At 38.1% G+C, this 19,273-nt stretch overlaps 1 protein-coding gene across 1 annotated transcript in view; it reads right to left on the reverse strand.

Moving 5' to 3' along the window:
- Positions 1-12,806: 12,806 nt before the first annotated feature.
- Positions 12,807-19,273, reverse strand: part of rps6kb1a (ribosomal protein S6 kinase b, polypeptide 1a) — a 78,762-nt gene continuing 72,295 nt past the window's right edge. The window contains exon 15 of the mRNA XM_060848340.1: positions 12,807-18,439. Within this exon, the coding sequence (XP_060704323.1) occupies positions 18,196-18,439 (244 nt within the window). The 3' untranslated portion in view covers positions 12,807-18,195. The remainder of the gene's footprint in view (positions 18,440-19,273) is intronic.

The raw sequence follows: 19,273 nt of genomic DNA on the forward strand, positions 1-19,273 counted from the left end.
GCTCGGAGTCAAAATTATAAGACTTGTGATTGGAACAAAATTTTTTAAAATTGTGACTGTAGACAATGGCAAACTGCTGTAAGTAAATATGAATAATATTTCTGTGTAGAAAGGCAGGTGTCATTTGTACAGATTATTCTTTTGAGGGTTATTTGAACATGTGATTTTTATAAAATCATGAAAATGACAGTTCAAGCCAACCAGAACCTTACCCAGTTTAGTTAATTGGGTTAGAGTTACAATGCTGGACACCAACAACTGGGTAAGTTTGAAAACTGTTAACCCACTTCACTCCTCCACTCTTTCTACCAAAACAAAAACATTTCTACCTCTTGATGTTGGAGGGAACAGGGTAAGGGAAAAGACAAAAAGCAATATCTAAATCAGATGGCTTAGTTTTGAACATTCAAGTCAAGACCTCTAGGTTTGCCTACGAATATAATTTTTTTTAAAAGCAGGTTCATTTTGTCATTTGTGAAAATGGGTTGGTCTCAGAATTATTTTTCTTGCGTACCATTTTAAAATTGTGCCTCAAGAATGACATACCTTCAGTGTTTGGGGAAAGGGGTGGGAACAAAATGTAGGCATCATGTAAAGTTTTAAAATACTATACTGCCTTAGAGGTGGCACAGTGGCTCAGTGGTTAGGCACTACTGCCTCACAGCCAGGGACCTAGCTTCAGTTCCCACAATGGGCGACTGTCTGTCTGTGTGGGTTTCCTCCCATGGTTCAGAGATGTGCAGGTTAGCTGAATTGGCCATGCTAAGTTGTCCATAGTGTTCAGGGATGTGTAGGTTAGGTGCATTTGTCAGGGCAAATGTAGAGTAATACAGTAGGGAAATGGATCTGGGTAGGATACTTTTTCGAAGGATCGGTGAGGACTTGTTGGGCCAAATGGCCTATTTCCACACTGTAGGGATTTTATGAAAATAAATTTCTGGCCCAAATCAAAATTTGCATTTTAAATTTGTTGATTCTGAAACTTTGCTTCTCGTATGGTTTCTCAGTTAGTGTCAATAAATATGTCTAGATTGTCAAATGCCTTGGGTTATTTTTCAAAGTCCTACTGACTGTTTCCTTCACTGGCAATTTTTAAATGACTTCTTGTTGGTTATATGATAATTTAAACTTCACAAAACCAATCTTAATAAACAGTGGCTCAGTTAGCACTGCTGCCTCATAGCACCAGCGACCTGGGTTCGCTTCCAGCTCAAATGACTGTGCAAACTCCACACAGATAGACATTCTCCCAGTGTCTGTGTGGGTTTCCTCCAGGTGTTCTGGTTTCCTCCGACAGTCCAAAGATGTGCAGGTTAGGTGAATTGATAGTGCTAAATTGCCCATAGCATTCAGGGATGTGCAGGGGTAAACATAGGGTAGGGGGAATGGGTCTGAGTGGGTCACTCTTTGGAGGGTCAGTGTGGACTTGATGGGCCGAAGGACCTTTTTCCACACTGTCTGAATTCTATGATAAAAAGAATTACTTACAAAGTCTTATGCCAAATCTGTTACTGTGCTGAGAGAGATCCCCTCCATTCTTTCTTCCCCCCTTTCAGGAGTGTTAACTGGTAAAGTGGCTTTAGAAGCTAGAATATTTTTTTTTGTTTTTAAGGGAGTATTCAGTCTCACTATGTACTCAAACCAATCAATGTCCTAATCAAGATGGATTCTGAGAGCATGCAAGAAAACAGGCTGTTAACTCACTCCTCGGCAGGGAGCTGTATTCCAAGCAATTGCTGTGAACAATTTCTGTAGTTCCCAAATAGCAATGCACATTGCCAAACTGTATCAAAAACAAATAGTCCTCTTTTTAAAAAAACTCAAGGTGATAATTTCATTTATTTGAAAATGAAACTTTTGAGCTGGTGATCTAATTACATTCGAGTCAAAATGCTGGATTTAAGTCACTTCGGTTTGTTTTGAAATGTGATTTACCTTGCTTGTAAAATGCATGTCGTAAGGGAGATATGAAATTAATATTCACTTTCCCTTTGTCTCATTTTGATTATAAATAAAGTGATCTGACAACTTGCTGTTTACTGGTCTTCAAGAAGCATCCTTTATTCACTGCACCTGTAAATAACACCTAATTGTACACTTAAAATCAGTTCAAGGATCCACAGCAAATAAACTATGGGAGAGACTGGAGCAGAAATTGTATTCTGGCCAGAATTGTATTTTGAGGTGATGGTGAAGAGGAGGTGGGTTGTTCACAATTTTTAAACAGGCATTAGAAGGGATTTAAAGTGGGTCCCAGAGTTTAGTAATGGAATGTCAGACTATGGCCCATATACCCCAGTTACATAACCTATGAAACTTTTAATTTTTTCTTGCATATTGTTAGTATGACTATTCAAACTTCCCATTTCCAAATTAGGATGGTAGGAGTGCAATTGTCTAAAAAACATTCCTGGTAAAAGCATTATTCTTTATTCAGGGGCTTAAGGCTTCTTTTTAAAAAAAGGGAAAAAATTTTACAATCTGTTCCAGAGAATGCAGTATTAGAAATATGATCACCTGTTCCCGTATCTAGTTTAAAGTTATAGATGGAGTTTAGAAGAATGAGGGGGCGACTTAATTGAAACATACAGAATACTGAATGGCTTAGACAGAGATGTTGGGAAGTTGTTTCCATTGGTAGGAGAGACTAGACCCAAGGGCACAGCCTTAGAGTAAAAAGGGAAGACCTTTTAGAACAGAGATAAGGAGAAACTTCTTTAGCCAGAGAGTGACAAATCTATAGAATTCATTACCACAGAACACTGGACGCCAGATCATTGAGTATATTTAAGATAGATACAGAGGAACTGAAACTTTCCTCATTCCTGAAGGGCTTATGCCCGAAACATTGAATCTCCTGTTCCTTAGATGCTGCCTGACCTGCTGCACTTTTCCAGCAACACGTTTTCAGCTCTGATCTGCAGACCTCACTTTCTCCTCGAAGATACAGAGGAATCTCTATTATCCGAATTTCAGATTCAGATGATGATAAAGGTCCTGATGTAATGTTTCTAACGCTGTTTGTGTCTTTTTTTAAAACAATGATTAAAAATGAACCTAGCCTACTGAAATGCTGCCGAGGACAGAGGAGAGGCATTGATTATTTGGTTAATCAATTCAATTATCCAAACAAAGTGCCTGCCCATCTTGTTCAGATAATCAAGATTACTCTGTAGATAGGTTCTTGGGAATCAAGGGCTACAGGAAGAAAGTAGGAGAATGGGGTTGAGAAACGTATCAGCCATGATAGTCTGCTCTGCCATTCAATGGGCTAAATGACCTAATTTCTGCTCCTATGTCTTCTATCTTTCAGCAGCTGTATTCCAACTCTGAGGTATTGATTGAAGCATAGCTAAAAGTACAGTACTCCTCAAAATTATTATTTGTGAGGATTTTGTAATGTGCCATATTTCCTACAACAATGAGTATACTTCAGTGGCTCTGAAGTGTTTTACTGTCTTGATGGTCATAAAATGTACTTTGTAAAGCTGTTAACTAGTTGACAGCTTGCATTCAGATCCCATGTTATTGAAAATGTCTATTTATTCAGATTGTTTAATCCACATGTTGACATGAGGATCTTTATATGGGTATCCCTAACATTTAGTAATTCCAACAAATTGGTTCATGGGATAATGGCTGGGTGAGAGCTAGTACCAATCTTGGTCCTAGATTTTGTACACTAAAGTTGTGACCTCCATTTACAGCCAGCAGTTCTAAACTAGAAAGAAATGGGAAACAGCCTTTCTCCATCCACATTGTCTAATGCTTCAAGATTTTTCTAAATTTAAATGAGATTACTTACCATTTTTCTTTGCTCCAAGGAATACACGCCTAATCTCCAGCCTTCCCTCAGGGCAGTTCTACTATACCAGGAAATAGTCTGATGAACACTTGTTGCATTACCTCTATGGCAAAAATATCCATAAGCAGGCATTTGAGATAGCTGGAATAGAAAAACTGTAGGTTGCTTCTGGGTCAAGAAACCAGAATGGAATTTCATCCACAATCAATCGATAGCACAGCTGCAAGTTAACATATGTGGAATCATTCATTGAAGCTCCAATTTATAACTCTCAAGTTGATCGCATCCCTATTATACAGAGGAACCTCGATTATCCAAAGGAGAGGATGGGCAGTTTTTCGTTTGATTAACCAAATTCCAGATCATTGAATACCAGATAACAGTTTATCCGAGCATCGGGACCTTGAGATCTTGCCAGGTTGTACGATATTCGGCATTTGATTATCCAAATAATTGAGGTTCCTCTGTATTTACCTCAAGAACCAAAAACATATTGTGTGGTACGACACCACATCCCTTTTTTTGATCCAGTCTTTATTGCCTCTCCAGAATGTTAATACTAACTCTCGTGATGTTTTTCAGTCATCTATCACCCTCTTTGTGACTCCTGAGTGACCACCTTTAATGCATGAGAAAATGTACTGGTGTCTGGCTTGGTCGTCTCTTACTATGTGAAACTGGTTACTCACATTTAATTATTCCAGCTGCACCAAATCTTCATTAATCACTGCCTTCCAGCACAAATTACTAACAGGAACACAAGCTTTTTTCACCCCTCACCTTTTAGTCCAGGATGCAAGTACATTACGCTTCCACTACTAAATTAGCTACACTCAGAACATGAATTGAACTCTTGCAAATAAGTCTGCTAGGATTTCTCTAGTCGGCTCACCCATACATAAAAATTAATGTCATGTGTTGCAAAATCAAGCTCAGCTTTGTGTCCCTATAGTAAAATAGATTTTCTTACAATTATTTGGGCACGTGTAAGATTGAAATTTCTCCCCAAAAGTGTGAAAAATTTATATAGAGCAAAATGGACAGGCCATAGTAATGTTTCCCAGTGAATACCTTTTATTACACCCTAAAGTGTGTCATGCTTATCTTAACACTCACTATTGCCCAATTAATCAATGTTTTAAAGACTACTTTCAAGTCCCCACTCCATAGCATTCTGAAATAGTCATACCAGATTCAAAATTAATACTTTCTCTCTGTCACAGAAGCTATCAAACCTGCTGAGTTTCTCCAGCATTGTGTTTGTTTCAATTCCATGTGTTTTTATTTTTCTGAAAAGAACGATTATGGGAAAACTAATCAAAGGACTTCTGGAAATCTAGTTATGTAATATTCAAATTTGTCTACATATCACATCTTTCTAAAAGAATTAGTAGGTTAGACAGACATGATGCCCCTACCAAAACCACACAATTTCTCTGGACCATATACTGTTCAATGCTCATTCAGTTCCTAATGATAAATTCTGGTAATTTCACCTTAATTAATACTTGTACATCCATAGGGTTCAACAGAATTAGTGCAATCATTTTCTGGTAGCTAATCAATTACATGAATGCTGTAAACTTCTGCATCACCCTCAACTATTTTCAAGCTGCCTTGATAATTCTAGATAGCAAGACTTTGCCCCTAAACGCACAGTGCAGATGTACACTATTTACCATTGCCAGACTTTTTATCATTGCCAGTCAGCTACAAATCTAATTACTGCATGACATACTAGCCCATGCTTCTCAGGCTCAAACTTAAAAGGAAAAATAATGCTTTCAGTACTGCTGATTTACTGAACACCAAGAAAATTCGGTTATCAATCAAGATTTTGCATATGAAGAACTCAAGTGCCAAATAAATAAATACCATCATAATTCAAGTTGGCACTATTTATTTCATTTACATCTTATCACTGCTTAATGTAATTTCATCTCTTGCAAAACTGCTCTTTATATTCAGTTTCATTATCCAGCAGTTATTGACTATAGTTTAAGAATCTTGGAGTTTTAGTTTCCATAACTTGTCATCTCAATGTGTAATCTGCATTGAGGAGCTGTATTTATACATTATCCTCTGCATTTTTTTTTCTTGCGCTGTTTCCTGGAAATTCAGGGAAATCCCTTTACTGGCAAATTCACTCAGAGGTGTGCCGATGTAATTTTACAAGAGGCTGCTTACTGATATGTTGCTAAGAGCCATGCTCCAATGTTCCCTCCCTCAGGAATAATCACAAATCTCTCCATGGTTCACCCTCATTCTATTCAAGTGCCTGCAAATCACTTGTTAGGTAGTTACGCACAGCAGCTGAAGAGTTCAATAACAAGAAAACAGTAACATAGAGAGGCAAATCAGGGCAGGACTTGTACAGTTAATGGTAAGGCCCCAGGACTGAACAAAGAGACCTTGGAGTCCAGGTTCATAGTTCGTTGAAAGTGGCATCACAGGTAGATAGGACAGTGAAGTTGGCATCTGATATGCTTACCTTTATTGGTCAGTACAAGAGTTGGGAGGTCAATTTTGTGGCTGCACAGGACATTAGTTAGGCCACTGATGGAATACTGTGTGCATTTCTGGTCTCCCTATTATAGGGACGATGTTGTGAAACTTGAAAGGGTTCAGAAAATATTTACAAGGATGTTACCAGGGTTGGAGGATTTCAGCTATTAGGGTGAGTTGAGTAGACCAGGGTTATTTTCCCTGGAGCGTCAGAGGCTGAGGTTTAGAGGTTTATAAAAGCATGAGTGGCGTGTAGAGGGTAAATAGACAAGGTTTTTTCCCTCTTGGGTGGAAGAGTCCAAAACTAGAGGGCAGAAGTTTAAGGTGAGAAGGATTTAAAAGGGACCTATGGAAAACATTTTCATGGAGAGGATGGACTGTGTATGGAATCAACTGCCAGAGGAAGTGGAGGTGGATAGAACAATTACAACATTTATTTGGCATCTGGATTGGTATATGAATAGGAAGGGTTGAGAGAGATATGGGCCAAATGCTACCAAATAGGACTAGATTTATTTAGGATATCTGGTCAGCATGCACGAGTTGGACCAAAGGCTCTGTTGCCATGCTGTATATCTATCTAAGCTCTTCCAACTCTTATGAATCTGCATAAATTTTTATTTCTTTTGGTTTTGCATTCACAGATCAGGTTTCCTCTTCTTAGAATAAAGGCAAGGCTTATGACAAGTTAGAACAGTACAACACAGTGTAAACTCAATATCAAGTCCATAAAAAGCAGGACAAATTGACCCAGCCAAGAACTTATCAGGCTCCTCTCAATCATTAATGACGGAAGGAATATCCTCATTATTCCACTCGGGCCACTCAACTTCTGACCACATTAGAGACTTGGTTCAAATTTAGACTGAATTCTTGAGGTGAGCCAAGAGTGATTACCCTTGACATCAAACTGGAATTTGACAGTGGCATCAAGGATGCCCTAGCAACACTAAAATGAATGGGAACCTTGCTGGGGCAGGGCAGGTTCTCTCCAATTGTCATTGAAGTCAAACCTAGCACAGAGCAAGATGGTGCAGTTGTTGGAGGTCAGTCATCTCAGTCCAAGGACTGCAGAACATCTTTTGGATAGCAACTTCGGCTCAACCTGGCTTCAATGACCTTCCCTCCATCATAAAGTCAGACAGAAGTTGTCATGTTCACTTATGATTGCACAACATTCAGCACCATTTACGCCTCAGATACTGAGGCAGTCCATGTCCATGCACAGAAAGACCTGGACAACACATGTAGCTACACAAATGGCAAGTAATAAGCATTTCCAAGATAATCTTAACATCATTTTGTGACATTCCATGACACTACCACTGCTGAATCTCCCACCAATCCCCTGGGAATTACTTTTGACCAGAAACTGAACAGGGCCAGCCGCATAAATACTGTGGCTATCAGGATGGGTCAGAGACTGGGAATTATGAGTAATTCATGTCCTGTCTCCATATTACCTATCTACCATTTACAGGGTAAAAGTAGATGATATACTCTTCATCCGCCTGGATAGGTACAGCTCCAACCATACAAGCAGCTAGTCAACATCCAGTACAAGGCAGCCTGCTTGAAAAGCACCCATCCAGCATCTTCACCATTCACTCCCTTCATCTGTTAGGCAATGGGACTTTGACAAATGGTCAGTTAGACTCGGAATGTCAGCTCTCTTCTCTCCTGCCAGACTTGCTGAGATTTTCCAGCATTTTCTCTTTTTTGCTTTCAGATTCTAGCATATGCAGTAATTTGCTTTTATCCAGGTTAATCAAACAGTGGACTGTATGTTTTACTTCAGCTAGTTTGTCCCAGTTGCGAAAACTCAATGTTTAGAAGTACAGAAATGTTCTAATAAACTTGTTATATCGTCCTTTAACTACACATTATTGGTCTGACTTTGCAAGATATGGAAATGTATGCTGACTGTAGTTACAACAGTGACATTATGAAAACATTGCATGATAGTCTCACCTGCCACATTCAGTGTCAACCATTTTACTGATGATTTACCACCTAAATTCCATTCAAACAAAACAAAACTGCATTCAATTTTTACAGCTGTTCATTCATTGATCAAATTTTATTTCAGTAATACAGCTGATTAAGTACAAGATGATTCGTGAGAAAAAAAATATAGCTTCACACCATTTTCACTTGGGCAACTAAATTACGAGGTCCTACTGGCATAATGAGTCATGCCTAATTCTTTAGCAGTAAAGCACCATGCCAAAATACTGATCTTGGAGGAAAAAATTCATCCAAGGTCAGATACAACATTCTACCATATTAAGTATTGAGATACTTGTGATTTTTTTTTCTTTGAGCTGGAATTCAAGGTTTGGGGCAGAAATTAACCTCAAATTGTGTTGAATATTTTATAGAATAGAATGCCTTGCTCCACGTTACACTTGGTCAATTGCATGGACTACATTGCTGGTTTCAAATAAAATTGCAGTTTGATGACGAAATTCTAATGATATAATAAAATGCATCCTACTGAAACATCCCATGAAACACAGCAACCTAAGAGTTAGGACAGCCGTGATATCCTACCATTAGAATTCATTAACAAGTTTTAAATTATTCTTACACTGCAAAAATATCTAGTCACAATTGTACCCAACTCCAGGTGAATTCCATTAATCCATTGAGACATGGGTTCTGAACATAGTCGCAGATCTACAAGCGGCCTATATTAAAATGCAGCTTAATTTGCTTGGACACCCTGTTGGGACATTATAATTTACTGCATCTATAGCTGTATCACTTCGAGAGACTTTTCTTTAAAACCTGCTTTGCTTTTATAATTTATTTACTTACACAATTTGCATAAGTCCATATTGCAATCATAGAGTCATAGAGATGTACAGCATGCAATCTTCTGCTTTACAACCTGGCATATATGAATCCCAAAATATGTGACGTCCCACTCTATGGGGATTGTACTGGGATAGTAATTTTAAAAAGTCACAACTTGGTCATAAGCGGTTTCAAATGAAGGTGATCATAATACTTTCAGAGATTATTGTCACATTCAACCTCCTTGAGGCTGATTACATCAACTCGCGCACGTTGTTAATGAGTCCTTCCATTTGCATTTTCACTGATCTCAAGAAATTTGGCAATTTCTACATGCCATGTGAATATGAATGAGGCAAGTCCGAACTATTGGCATAACCAGGATAGCAAATGGGTACAGGTTTCCAACAGCATTGCCAATTGCAACTTTGTCTTTCACTTGCAGAGCCTAGGTATCATTCCAATCTCCAACTCCCACTGATTCAATGCATGCAAGAATGATTTCTATGCAACTACAGTACACCTGTATCAGTTACAACCAAGCCACACCTATCTGACAACCTGGGGTTTGAAGGTTCCATCGTCAAAATTTACATACATAATTGTTTTAAACTTCTTTACATGCTGGTAACTTAATAATGGTACAAGTTAAAAAATCAATGTCTACATTGGTTATACAATAAAACATTCAACTGTTCTCAAGTCTGCTTTGTGTTTAAGCATTTGTGATGATTGTTGACAGATAAGTTATTGCCCTTCATTTATCCTATTAGAAAGATAAGCCATCCTGGTGAATAATCAATGTAACTCTAAGCTACAGGGAGGTTGATTATTGTATGAACATAGAACAAGAGAAATGTGAAGGTCATTAATGTTAGGAATTCCTTGATGTTTGTACTATAATTTTATATATAACACAAACAGTGATATTAAATACCATCCAATCCCTTACAATCCATTGCATTGTTTTACTTTTTTTTCCCCCTCATTCAATCAAAAGAGTTCAAATGAAGTAGTAGTTAAAAAGGCCATCAGAAATCTTCCCTTTTATTGAAGCAGCCTTAAAATTTGCAAATCACATGGAAGTACATACACAAAAAAAATCAACTAACAATTTGGATGGGACCCTTCTTCAAAACATAAATTCCTTACAAGGTGCCTGATCTGTGCCTTTCTGGATATTGTTACTTCAGGTTTCCAGTATTTGAATTTCCTGCACGGTTCTACAGAATTATGATTTTACTACCAAAGTTTATGCAAAACAATTACAAAGATTTAGCTAATGTGGAGTAAGGTATAATAAAGCTCCACAGAAGGCAGCGATAGCCTGTCACATATTGGTTTAGTCACTGCTCCATAAATCCTTCCAAAAAAATGGTTAGAGTTAAGAGAACATCTTTGTATTGAACGTTCATTCAACATACCTCAACAGTACTTGATATTTTGAAGTCATTGCTTTGCTCTATTTTATTTTATACCTGCAAGAAAATCTTTGGACCCACGTACAAGTAGCGGTTTAGGATGACTGGTGGCCTGATTTTCCTTCTGTTGCAATGCACCGGGGCTTTAAATGAGTCTTCAGAACTTGCTAATCAAGGGCATGAACCTATGGTCTAGCTCTGTGCACAGCACACTTGGGCAGACAATTCAGCGTACCGTATCTTCAAATTAATATTAGACAATTAGCTAATTAATAATTGCTAGCAAGTAACTTACAGGTAGCAAATCAGCAAACCTGTATCAAACAAAGATTAACACTGTAAAGACAAATCAATCTGGAAGGAGTTAGCTGCATGCCTCAAAATGAGAAGGTTCACGTAATATAATACATTTTTAAGAATAATTTGGAAACATCAGGGGTGATTTTGGGGAAAAAAAATTCCAATGGCTCAATGGATAAGTTCACAGCATTGCACAGTACTGAGCCATAGTTGGCAAGAGATTCAAAACTTCAATTCCTCATTTGTATTAATTTAGTCACAAGTAACCTTAATGTCCTTAAAAGTGTCGTGGTGGGAATGCTGAATATCTGTGACAGCATGAAGTTCAACTATGTGCTCTCCACATTAAATAGGAAGCCAATGCTCACTTTCAAAAACAGTTGGTACAACTATTGAAGAGCTAATAACATGTTGGTAATTGAAATGAGATAGGCAAGCTATGATTTCAAAGCTTTGAAAGTTGGTCATTTTCTGGGTTTGCTTCCAGGGAAACTGTTAGTGCTCTGCAGCAAGGTGCAAGGTTAACCTCACAGTGGTGTGTCATTGAAGTTCTCATTCCTATGGAGGTTTTCTGACACCAATTCAGAATCACAATCTGACAGCCAGGCTGAAATGAGGAAGTCACCCTGCTAAATCCTCAAGCTCCTGCCCACATGCTGAAGTTCAGCAACTTTCTTGAAATATAAAGCTGATAAAACAATAAGGCCACACTCTCACAGATCAACAAACCCATGAACACATGAAACCTAAACTAATCCAGTGTCCTGACATACTATCGTTTGGTGAAAACGGTGGACAATTCGCCTTGGCTTTGGTTTCCAGCAGAGATGTGGCCATTGGAAAAGGAGAGAGGGGATAAGCTGGACCATGAACTGGTCACTAACTCATTAACTGATCACCTTTAGAACAGTCAACTACTAACACATGTTAAGATGAATTCCATCATTTATTTTACAATGTTCCGAGAGAAAGTGCAGATAATATTTCAAGATTAACCACAATGATAATTTAGCCAGAAGTCACACGACACCAGATCACAGTCCAACAGGATTATGTGAAACCACAAGCTTTTGGAGCGCTGTTCCTTCGTCAAGTGAAATCGCTGCAGCTGATGAAGCAGCAACGCTCTAAAAACTCTAAAAACAGAGAGACCTGTTGGATTATAACCTGGTGTCACGTGGACTTCTGACTTCATCCACCCCAGTCCAACACCGGCATCTCAACATCAAAGATAACTTAAGCACTGCAGCACATGCTAACAATATCACTGGGAAGAAACAAACGTGCAGAACTCCCTGTAGTTTGCAACATTTACATCACAAACCGTGATTATCTCAAGATTTTGATAAATGCTGCTTTAAACATTTGTTTCCTAAAATATTTAAAGACCCAAATCCAGTATTTAAGGCACCAATATTACAATACAATATTGGTGCAAGACAGTTTTGAAGTTATAAGGGAATTCCTGAGAAAATGTTTATCCAATTTTAGAATGGCTCAGTCAGTGTGCGGATTTACCCCTCAGCCCTGAAACAATGATGCAGCTGAAAGGTGAACACAGCTGTAAAGTATTCAAGCCAGTCGTGGTGGACTGGTTCTTTTTATACAGAGTTTATGTTTATGGCTGACAGCCTCCACAGGGATCCAACCCATATTAATTCTGCTTCACTAGCATCAGCGCTGCATCCATATTACAGCAGAGATAGCAAGCTGCCGGAGAACTACAAAAAGGTTTATACCAATCAATACATCTCTTTACATTACTAAGAAACTCAAATATACATTAATGGCAGCATCCATAGCTACATTTACAGACCTAAAAAGCCTAGAAAGACTTCACATTCATAAAAGTTTGACAGGTCCCAGAAAAATAAACTGATATTTCTCCCCATTCGCCATAAATGAGTTACAAATTCTGAAGAAACCAAAACAATCTATCAAATAAACCTCCAAAAAGGGAAGGGAAAGGCAGGAGAGAAAGGAAGCACTTTACAAAATGTTTTTCTAATCTACAATTTGAAACAGCTAGCCATTTGCACCACAATGTTTCAAACCGATAATACAAAAATAAGAATAAACACAAACTTTATAGTTCTGTTGAAATACAAAGCCTCATTTTGAGATTATTAAATGACTCAACAAATCTATATTGAATTTGAGGTTTTGTTTTAAATTTACAATAGACATAGGGTGAAATAAATTTGCATAGTTCAAGTTCATTGCGAACCTAAGGGCCTACTCATGTCAGCACTGAAATGTATTGATCATTCTGCTCTCTTCCCCACAAAAGTACTGTATCCCAACCTCAGGTCAGAGAAAAGCAAGGAAAAAAAAAATCAATATACCCAAAGAACATCCCACTATCAAGGTCAGGAAAGGAAAAGAGTTCTGTGAAACTATATGCTCCATGCAAAACTGATTAATTACTGCAGGGACCAAAAGCCATAATGCTATTATGTACATGAATCTTATGCCCTGATCACTGGAAATGTTAATCTTTCAATACCATCGAAGACAACTTTCAATCAACTGAGAGTTGGAGCATCTTTTAGGAAATTTATTTTCAAAGGCATTCAATTGACACTACACATCAGCGAGGATTACATGTTAAGTCACTCAGCAAAATTTAATCTGTTTTAAAGTTACCAACAGCTCTTCACAATTCCAACCATTACAATGAAGCAAGGTTTGCAAGACACTTCCTTTCCCATCCCCCAGCCTTTTCAGAGATCTCTGTTCCAACATTATTCTTTTCCAAGTTGTTGTGGGTGTGCGCACTCGTGCATGCACGGGGGGGGGGGGGGTATGTTGTGGTGGTCTGCCTGTGTGAGTGCACGCACGTGTGTTGGAGGGTGCACATCACAGAGTGAACAGGAGAGAGATGAAATCAGTTTCAGAAGTCAGGATGTGAAACAGCTGATGAAACAGGCAAAGCAGAGAGGCATTCAACCTCAGACTTTGGCATTCAATATTTTGGACACACTTCCCCAGATATTATGAAAAGCTCATTACATAAAAATCTTCAAGTCAGATAAAGTTCAGCACAGCTATTTGTAAGTGTTGGATTTTATTTAATAAAAGACACCAAAACTCATTCCAACGTGTTTTAGTGCTCTGCAATTACAACCTTGGAAAACTTATTGGCCTTTACATGATTGCAGACTGCTACATAAAAAGATAATAGAAAAAAAGAGACTGACAACAGAACTAAGAGCGATTCAATGCTTAATTTGCTATCTTCTATGGTCAGTCTACAGTGGCTGTGAAGCAGTACTGGAAGAATGACAAAATGTGAATTTTCATTACCCAGACAGCAAGATCTAATCCCCATACCTCTTCAAATCACCCAATGGATAAATACATTTTTGCTAATCTGGCGGATCATAGTAGTAAGCCACTTACTTCTCCATTTCATCATGTAGTGCCCAAGAAACATAACTTGACACACGTGATAGGGAACATGTAGCCACTGTTCTCTCGGCGCTCCTAAATTCAACACAACAGCTCTAGTGACTGCAGAAATTCAGATAGCCAAGGGCACCTGCACCTATTCCCTAGCTCCTAACAAGTGTATGATCCATTGCGAATGAACTTTATTTTTAAAACATAAATTAGGTTGGATTTTGGATACAAAATTAACAATTCAACAAAGTCAAAGTCAATCAAGTTATAGAGCTCCTTCAATAGCTTTTCTAAGCGAAGAGGCTCCATTTCTAATTCTCTACAAAGAAATCTGTTTCAATGTTGCTTTGAACTTGACACTTACAAAACTGTCACTTTGGATGCTCTTATAGTTAAACAGACATTATTCCTAGAACATAATTCAGGTTATTGATTTGATCTTTCTTCTGAAATGTAGGAATAGAACATTGGTACTCGGGCAATAGCAAATTTCAAATCTATGAATTGTATTTACTCCTGGCCTCCGGCTTTCTGATTGAAATGGATAAACATAAAATCATTAGAATGTGATCCACAAAGCTCTGTAAATCCCCAAAAGTTATAATATAAACATAATGGACAAACTCAAACAACAAACCTTATTACACCATTGTATAGTTCTTGCATTATTAACAGCAGCAGTGAATTTGAAAGGTGGTGTAGAGAGTGCAATTCAGTTTTTGCTGATTTTTTTTAATCGAGTTAAATAGAAATTAATAGATTTCAGCACTGTAATATAAAAAAGGCAGTTTTTGAAGTCACTGAAGAACTTTGTATAACTAAGGTGGGAGGTAGTGATGCCCTTGTAAACATAAAATGTACATTATGTATTTTACCCACTTTAAAAAAAAAATCATGACTTCAACTAAGTCTTGGAGTTAAGAGCACAACTGCCCCTCTTTCTGGGTGTTTCCTGGCAAATGTGGTCAGTTCTGAGTTTAGGTTAATGGCATCTCACAAGAAGCTCATTAAAATTGCTGCAACCAGCTCTCACATGACATTATATTAAGTGCATTACATACAAGCTGACATGTCATGCTGTTCAATCTCAGTCTGGTATACAACTTGTTGGCAGCCTCTTGTAGTGTTGGGACACAAGTTCACGCTACAAACCTACTTTTAAATTTAAAAATTCCAATCCCAGCCATGTCACCTAGAAAAGCTTGATGTGTGAATCAGAGAAAAAAGGCCACTCATATTTCAGCAAACCATACAACAGCATGGCTATGGGGCAGGTTTAGACATTGAGAACCTCAAATTTCAAATAAGCTCAACAGAAAAGAAAACACGTGGTGCTGCAGCAACCTTTTGGGCAGACAAGACTGAAAGATATCCTAAAAATTACATCAAAATGACTTTTATAGCCAACTGTTACATGGTAAACCATGCAGATTAGGAACATGGCCATTTTCAAACAAAGAAGGGAGGTTTTATTGGGACATAAGCCTGAGAAACCAACAGAAATTGTGAAATTGAAATGCAGCATTTCAGATGGCAAATTGGACAAATATGTGCCATTGATATAGTCAAGCTAGTTCAGAACACAACATCTTCTGAGTCACATGGACAGCTCCAGGATAGGTGACTGAATAAGTAATGTACTCAGAGAATCATATGCATAATAAGTTATTAAATTCAACGAGTGATACTGAATCTTGAGCCATTTGCAGTAAACTGCAATAATTACCATTGGAGGCTGATCAATCCAAGTTCAATATTACAACATAAATCTCTTCACAGCTAATATTACTGAGAATTGACAATGCTTCTGCTGTGCTACATAACCCAAACATTTTTACATGTTCTTACAAATCAAGATTGGATTTCTGAGTTTAAAATTTTGCTGATAAACAGAACAGGCTTAAATGATTTTACGTCATTGAAAATGCAATGAAATTATTGTTGGGGAGAAAAGATAAAAGATAAAACTAGCAATTAACTCCTAAATAAATTTGAATTTTAGGGTTAAATACTTTGAAAAAACAATTCCTTCTCTCCAATTAATGGCCCCATAGGCTCATGCTCCTCATAATGAGATCATTTCATTTGCCATGATTTTCTACTTCATAAAGCAGGAAAAACAAAGCTTTTAAGTGAGACTTGTAATCAACCCCCAAAAGTAAATGATGTTACCAATAGAGATCAGGACAATGGGTTAGAACAAGATGAAAAGGAGCTCTTTAAATTATCAAGTCTTGAATTTTCTTCAACAAAAAGATAAATTCAAATGGCAAATTAATGAGATCACTGTGCTCTGATCCAAAGGACATGAAATGGGAAAGAAATATTTATCAATTTAACAAGATAAAAGTCACTGAAATCAATGGCATCTGAACTGCATTTTCAGGTCTCTCTATATGCAAGTCTGTATGTGTAACAGCGTTTAAATGTAAATGTAAGCTTTCATATTTGTTTGTACTCAAAAAGGCCGAAGGCATGCCAGACTGCCTTTCCGTGCATAAAGACATTTATGGCTTGTATCCTATGGCTCAACTGACTTCAATAGCAGAGACAGATACAGGAAAAGCAGCTTGCAAATAAAAACATTTCAGCGCACACATTTCACACAAATCAGACCTGAAAATCTACTACACAGCAATGATATAATCAGAACAAATGTCAGTCAAGTACTATAGCTGTGGGAAGTGTTCTTTTAGAGATCTTAACACAGTATTCTGCTTAGAACCACAACTTATACGTGGGAGGTGCCACTGAATTTCAGACTTCAGAGGGGTTTGAATGCAGAACAGGAAGACTTGGTTTCAGTCTAAATTAATATCCTTCATTTTTCATCCCCACCTTACTGACCACTTACATCCAGTAGATTGGAGGACCCCAACTTTAGGCCCTATTATGCTATTGAGGTATGTGGCATGGATGCCAGCACGAAAACATAGTTCAAAAGAGAAGCAATGTGGTGAAATTTAAAGGGTACAGAAGGGATTTAAAATTGAACTTCATAATGATCCAGAAATGCAGATAGGCTAGATTTTAAAGTGCTTGTTGCACAAATGGTACACCAACATGCTGGTACACACTTGGGAGATGGTACAACTCTTTTTAGAAAAGAACAAGACAGATCTACTCCAGTACTGTGATTATAGACAGCTGTAGGAGAGTATAGTTGCAGTAGGCAAAAAGGCAGATAATGTGGTAAACTTTAAACCTTTTCAAACATTAAGTCTACACAAAGCAAACTTAAGTTTTTAAGACTTGCATGTACCAAAGAGTTAATACAATTCTATCACCATTGTACGCATTACAGCGTGTATATAGATTTTTTAAATCCATGATCTCTTTCCATAAACTGTATTTATGTGGGTTTCAAACTATTACAATATAGGATCGAGTGTCTGAGACTTTGTCATAACGTTATCAGAACCCAATCTTTCCTATCCCGGATGCAGACACACCCAGCATTTTCTGCACCCCCTAACCTCCAGAGATAAGCTGCAGTTTGATTGAGAGATTCGGGCAAAGCCGTGCAACAACTCTGCCTTTAGTAATACTGTGTTCATCAGGCACCTAAGCAGAAAGATTTCTTCAACACCATTAACGATGATGAGCCACGGGACTTTTCGGTTAACGTCTAGTGCAGAACCTCAAGAGGTGAAATGCTGCTTGGGACGTTAATGCCCCTAAACTGATGCAGTACATGCTTCTCACAAAAATGTTCATCACCCCACCAATTAGTTTAATCTCCTTTTTTTCCCATCAGTGATGCATAAGTTTCATCGAGTAATATCCTGAACCAAGAGTTCCATGGTTGTTTTTGAAAAGGGGTTTGGGGGGCTGTGGAGAGAGAAAGATGGGGAGGCTTGGTATCCTCCCAAAAATACTCTCACATTTGTACTTGGTCAGCACTTGCACAAGCGCAGTCTTGCATTGATGATCTTTTATCCTTCCATCTCTGTTCACTTGTTGTCATAGGTTCATACGCAGATGTGCTGGTCTATTTGGGGGCACTGGATACGTTTGCTTTTTGAAAGGCACGGAGCTCACGCCCATAGGGTGTCGGATTGGCAGTGGAGCAGATGCCTCTCCACTCACCGTTACGTCCATCTGTTCTACACCAACATCCATTGGGTAGTCTGATGACCCACGTTCTCTGGGTGGTTCCATGTTCGCACCCCGGCCCCAGCAGTCAGCAGATGAAAACTTCACTGGGCTGCAAAATAAAGCTGCACTAAGTGAAATATTCACAGAAACAATATCGACTCATTCTGTCAAAAATGAACTTATTAATGCAGAGAAAATATACTGAGGGAAGCTCAACTGGGAGCATCCAAAATTTTGTACAGGCTTGCGTATAATACCACCTAGATTTCAGGCAATCCCTGTGCAATGTGACCTCTTGTTACAGCCAAGCACTAACCTGAAAAAACTGTAATTCATGTTAAAAATGCAGTAAAAGAATGCACAAAGTTCAGACAATTTTATGCTCATGCTACTCATTTATTACTTTGTCCAATATAAATAAGATAAATGGGCACTTACCTACCATGCAGGCAAATGGATAACTATGTATTTAAGAACCCTTTAAACTCACTCATCAACCTTTCTAGTCTAATATAGAATGTCCCCAAAGCTTTCTGTCTCTACGACTAATGCTAGAAATAATATTCACAGCCTTAGAAGCGTCCAAAATGATTAAGTTGGGATTTTAATAATAACCTAACAGCTTTATGATTACTCTTAGAGTCATAATCATAGGAGATGTACAGCATAGGAACAGACCCTTCGGTCCAACCCATCCAGGTTGACCAGATATCTTAACCCAATATAGCCCCACCTGCCAACACCCGGCCCCAACCCTCCAAACCATTCCTAATCATATACCCTGATTTTGTTATCAGGATTTATTTAGAACAAAAGATTAAATTCACCTGCTGATGTGTGAACTCTCATTCTCCACCCAGGCTTTTGGGTTATTAGCCCAGTTAACAGCCATAACAATGACACTATTTATGCTGAAATAATAAAGGTTCAGAACATGATTCTA

The sequence above is a fragment of the Hemiscyllium ocellatum genome, chromosome 31, assembly GCF_020745735.1.
Source record: "Hemiscyllium ocellatum isolate sHemOce1 chromosome 31, sHemOce1.pat.X.cur, whole genome shotgun sequence".
Lineage (NCBI taxonomy): Eukaryota > Metazoa > Chordata > Chondrichthyes > Orectolobiformes > Hemiscylliidae > Hemiscyllium > Hemiscyllium ocellatum.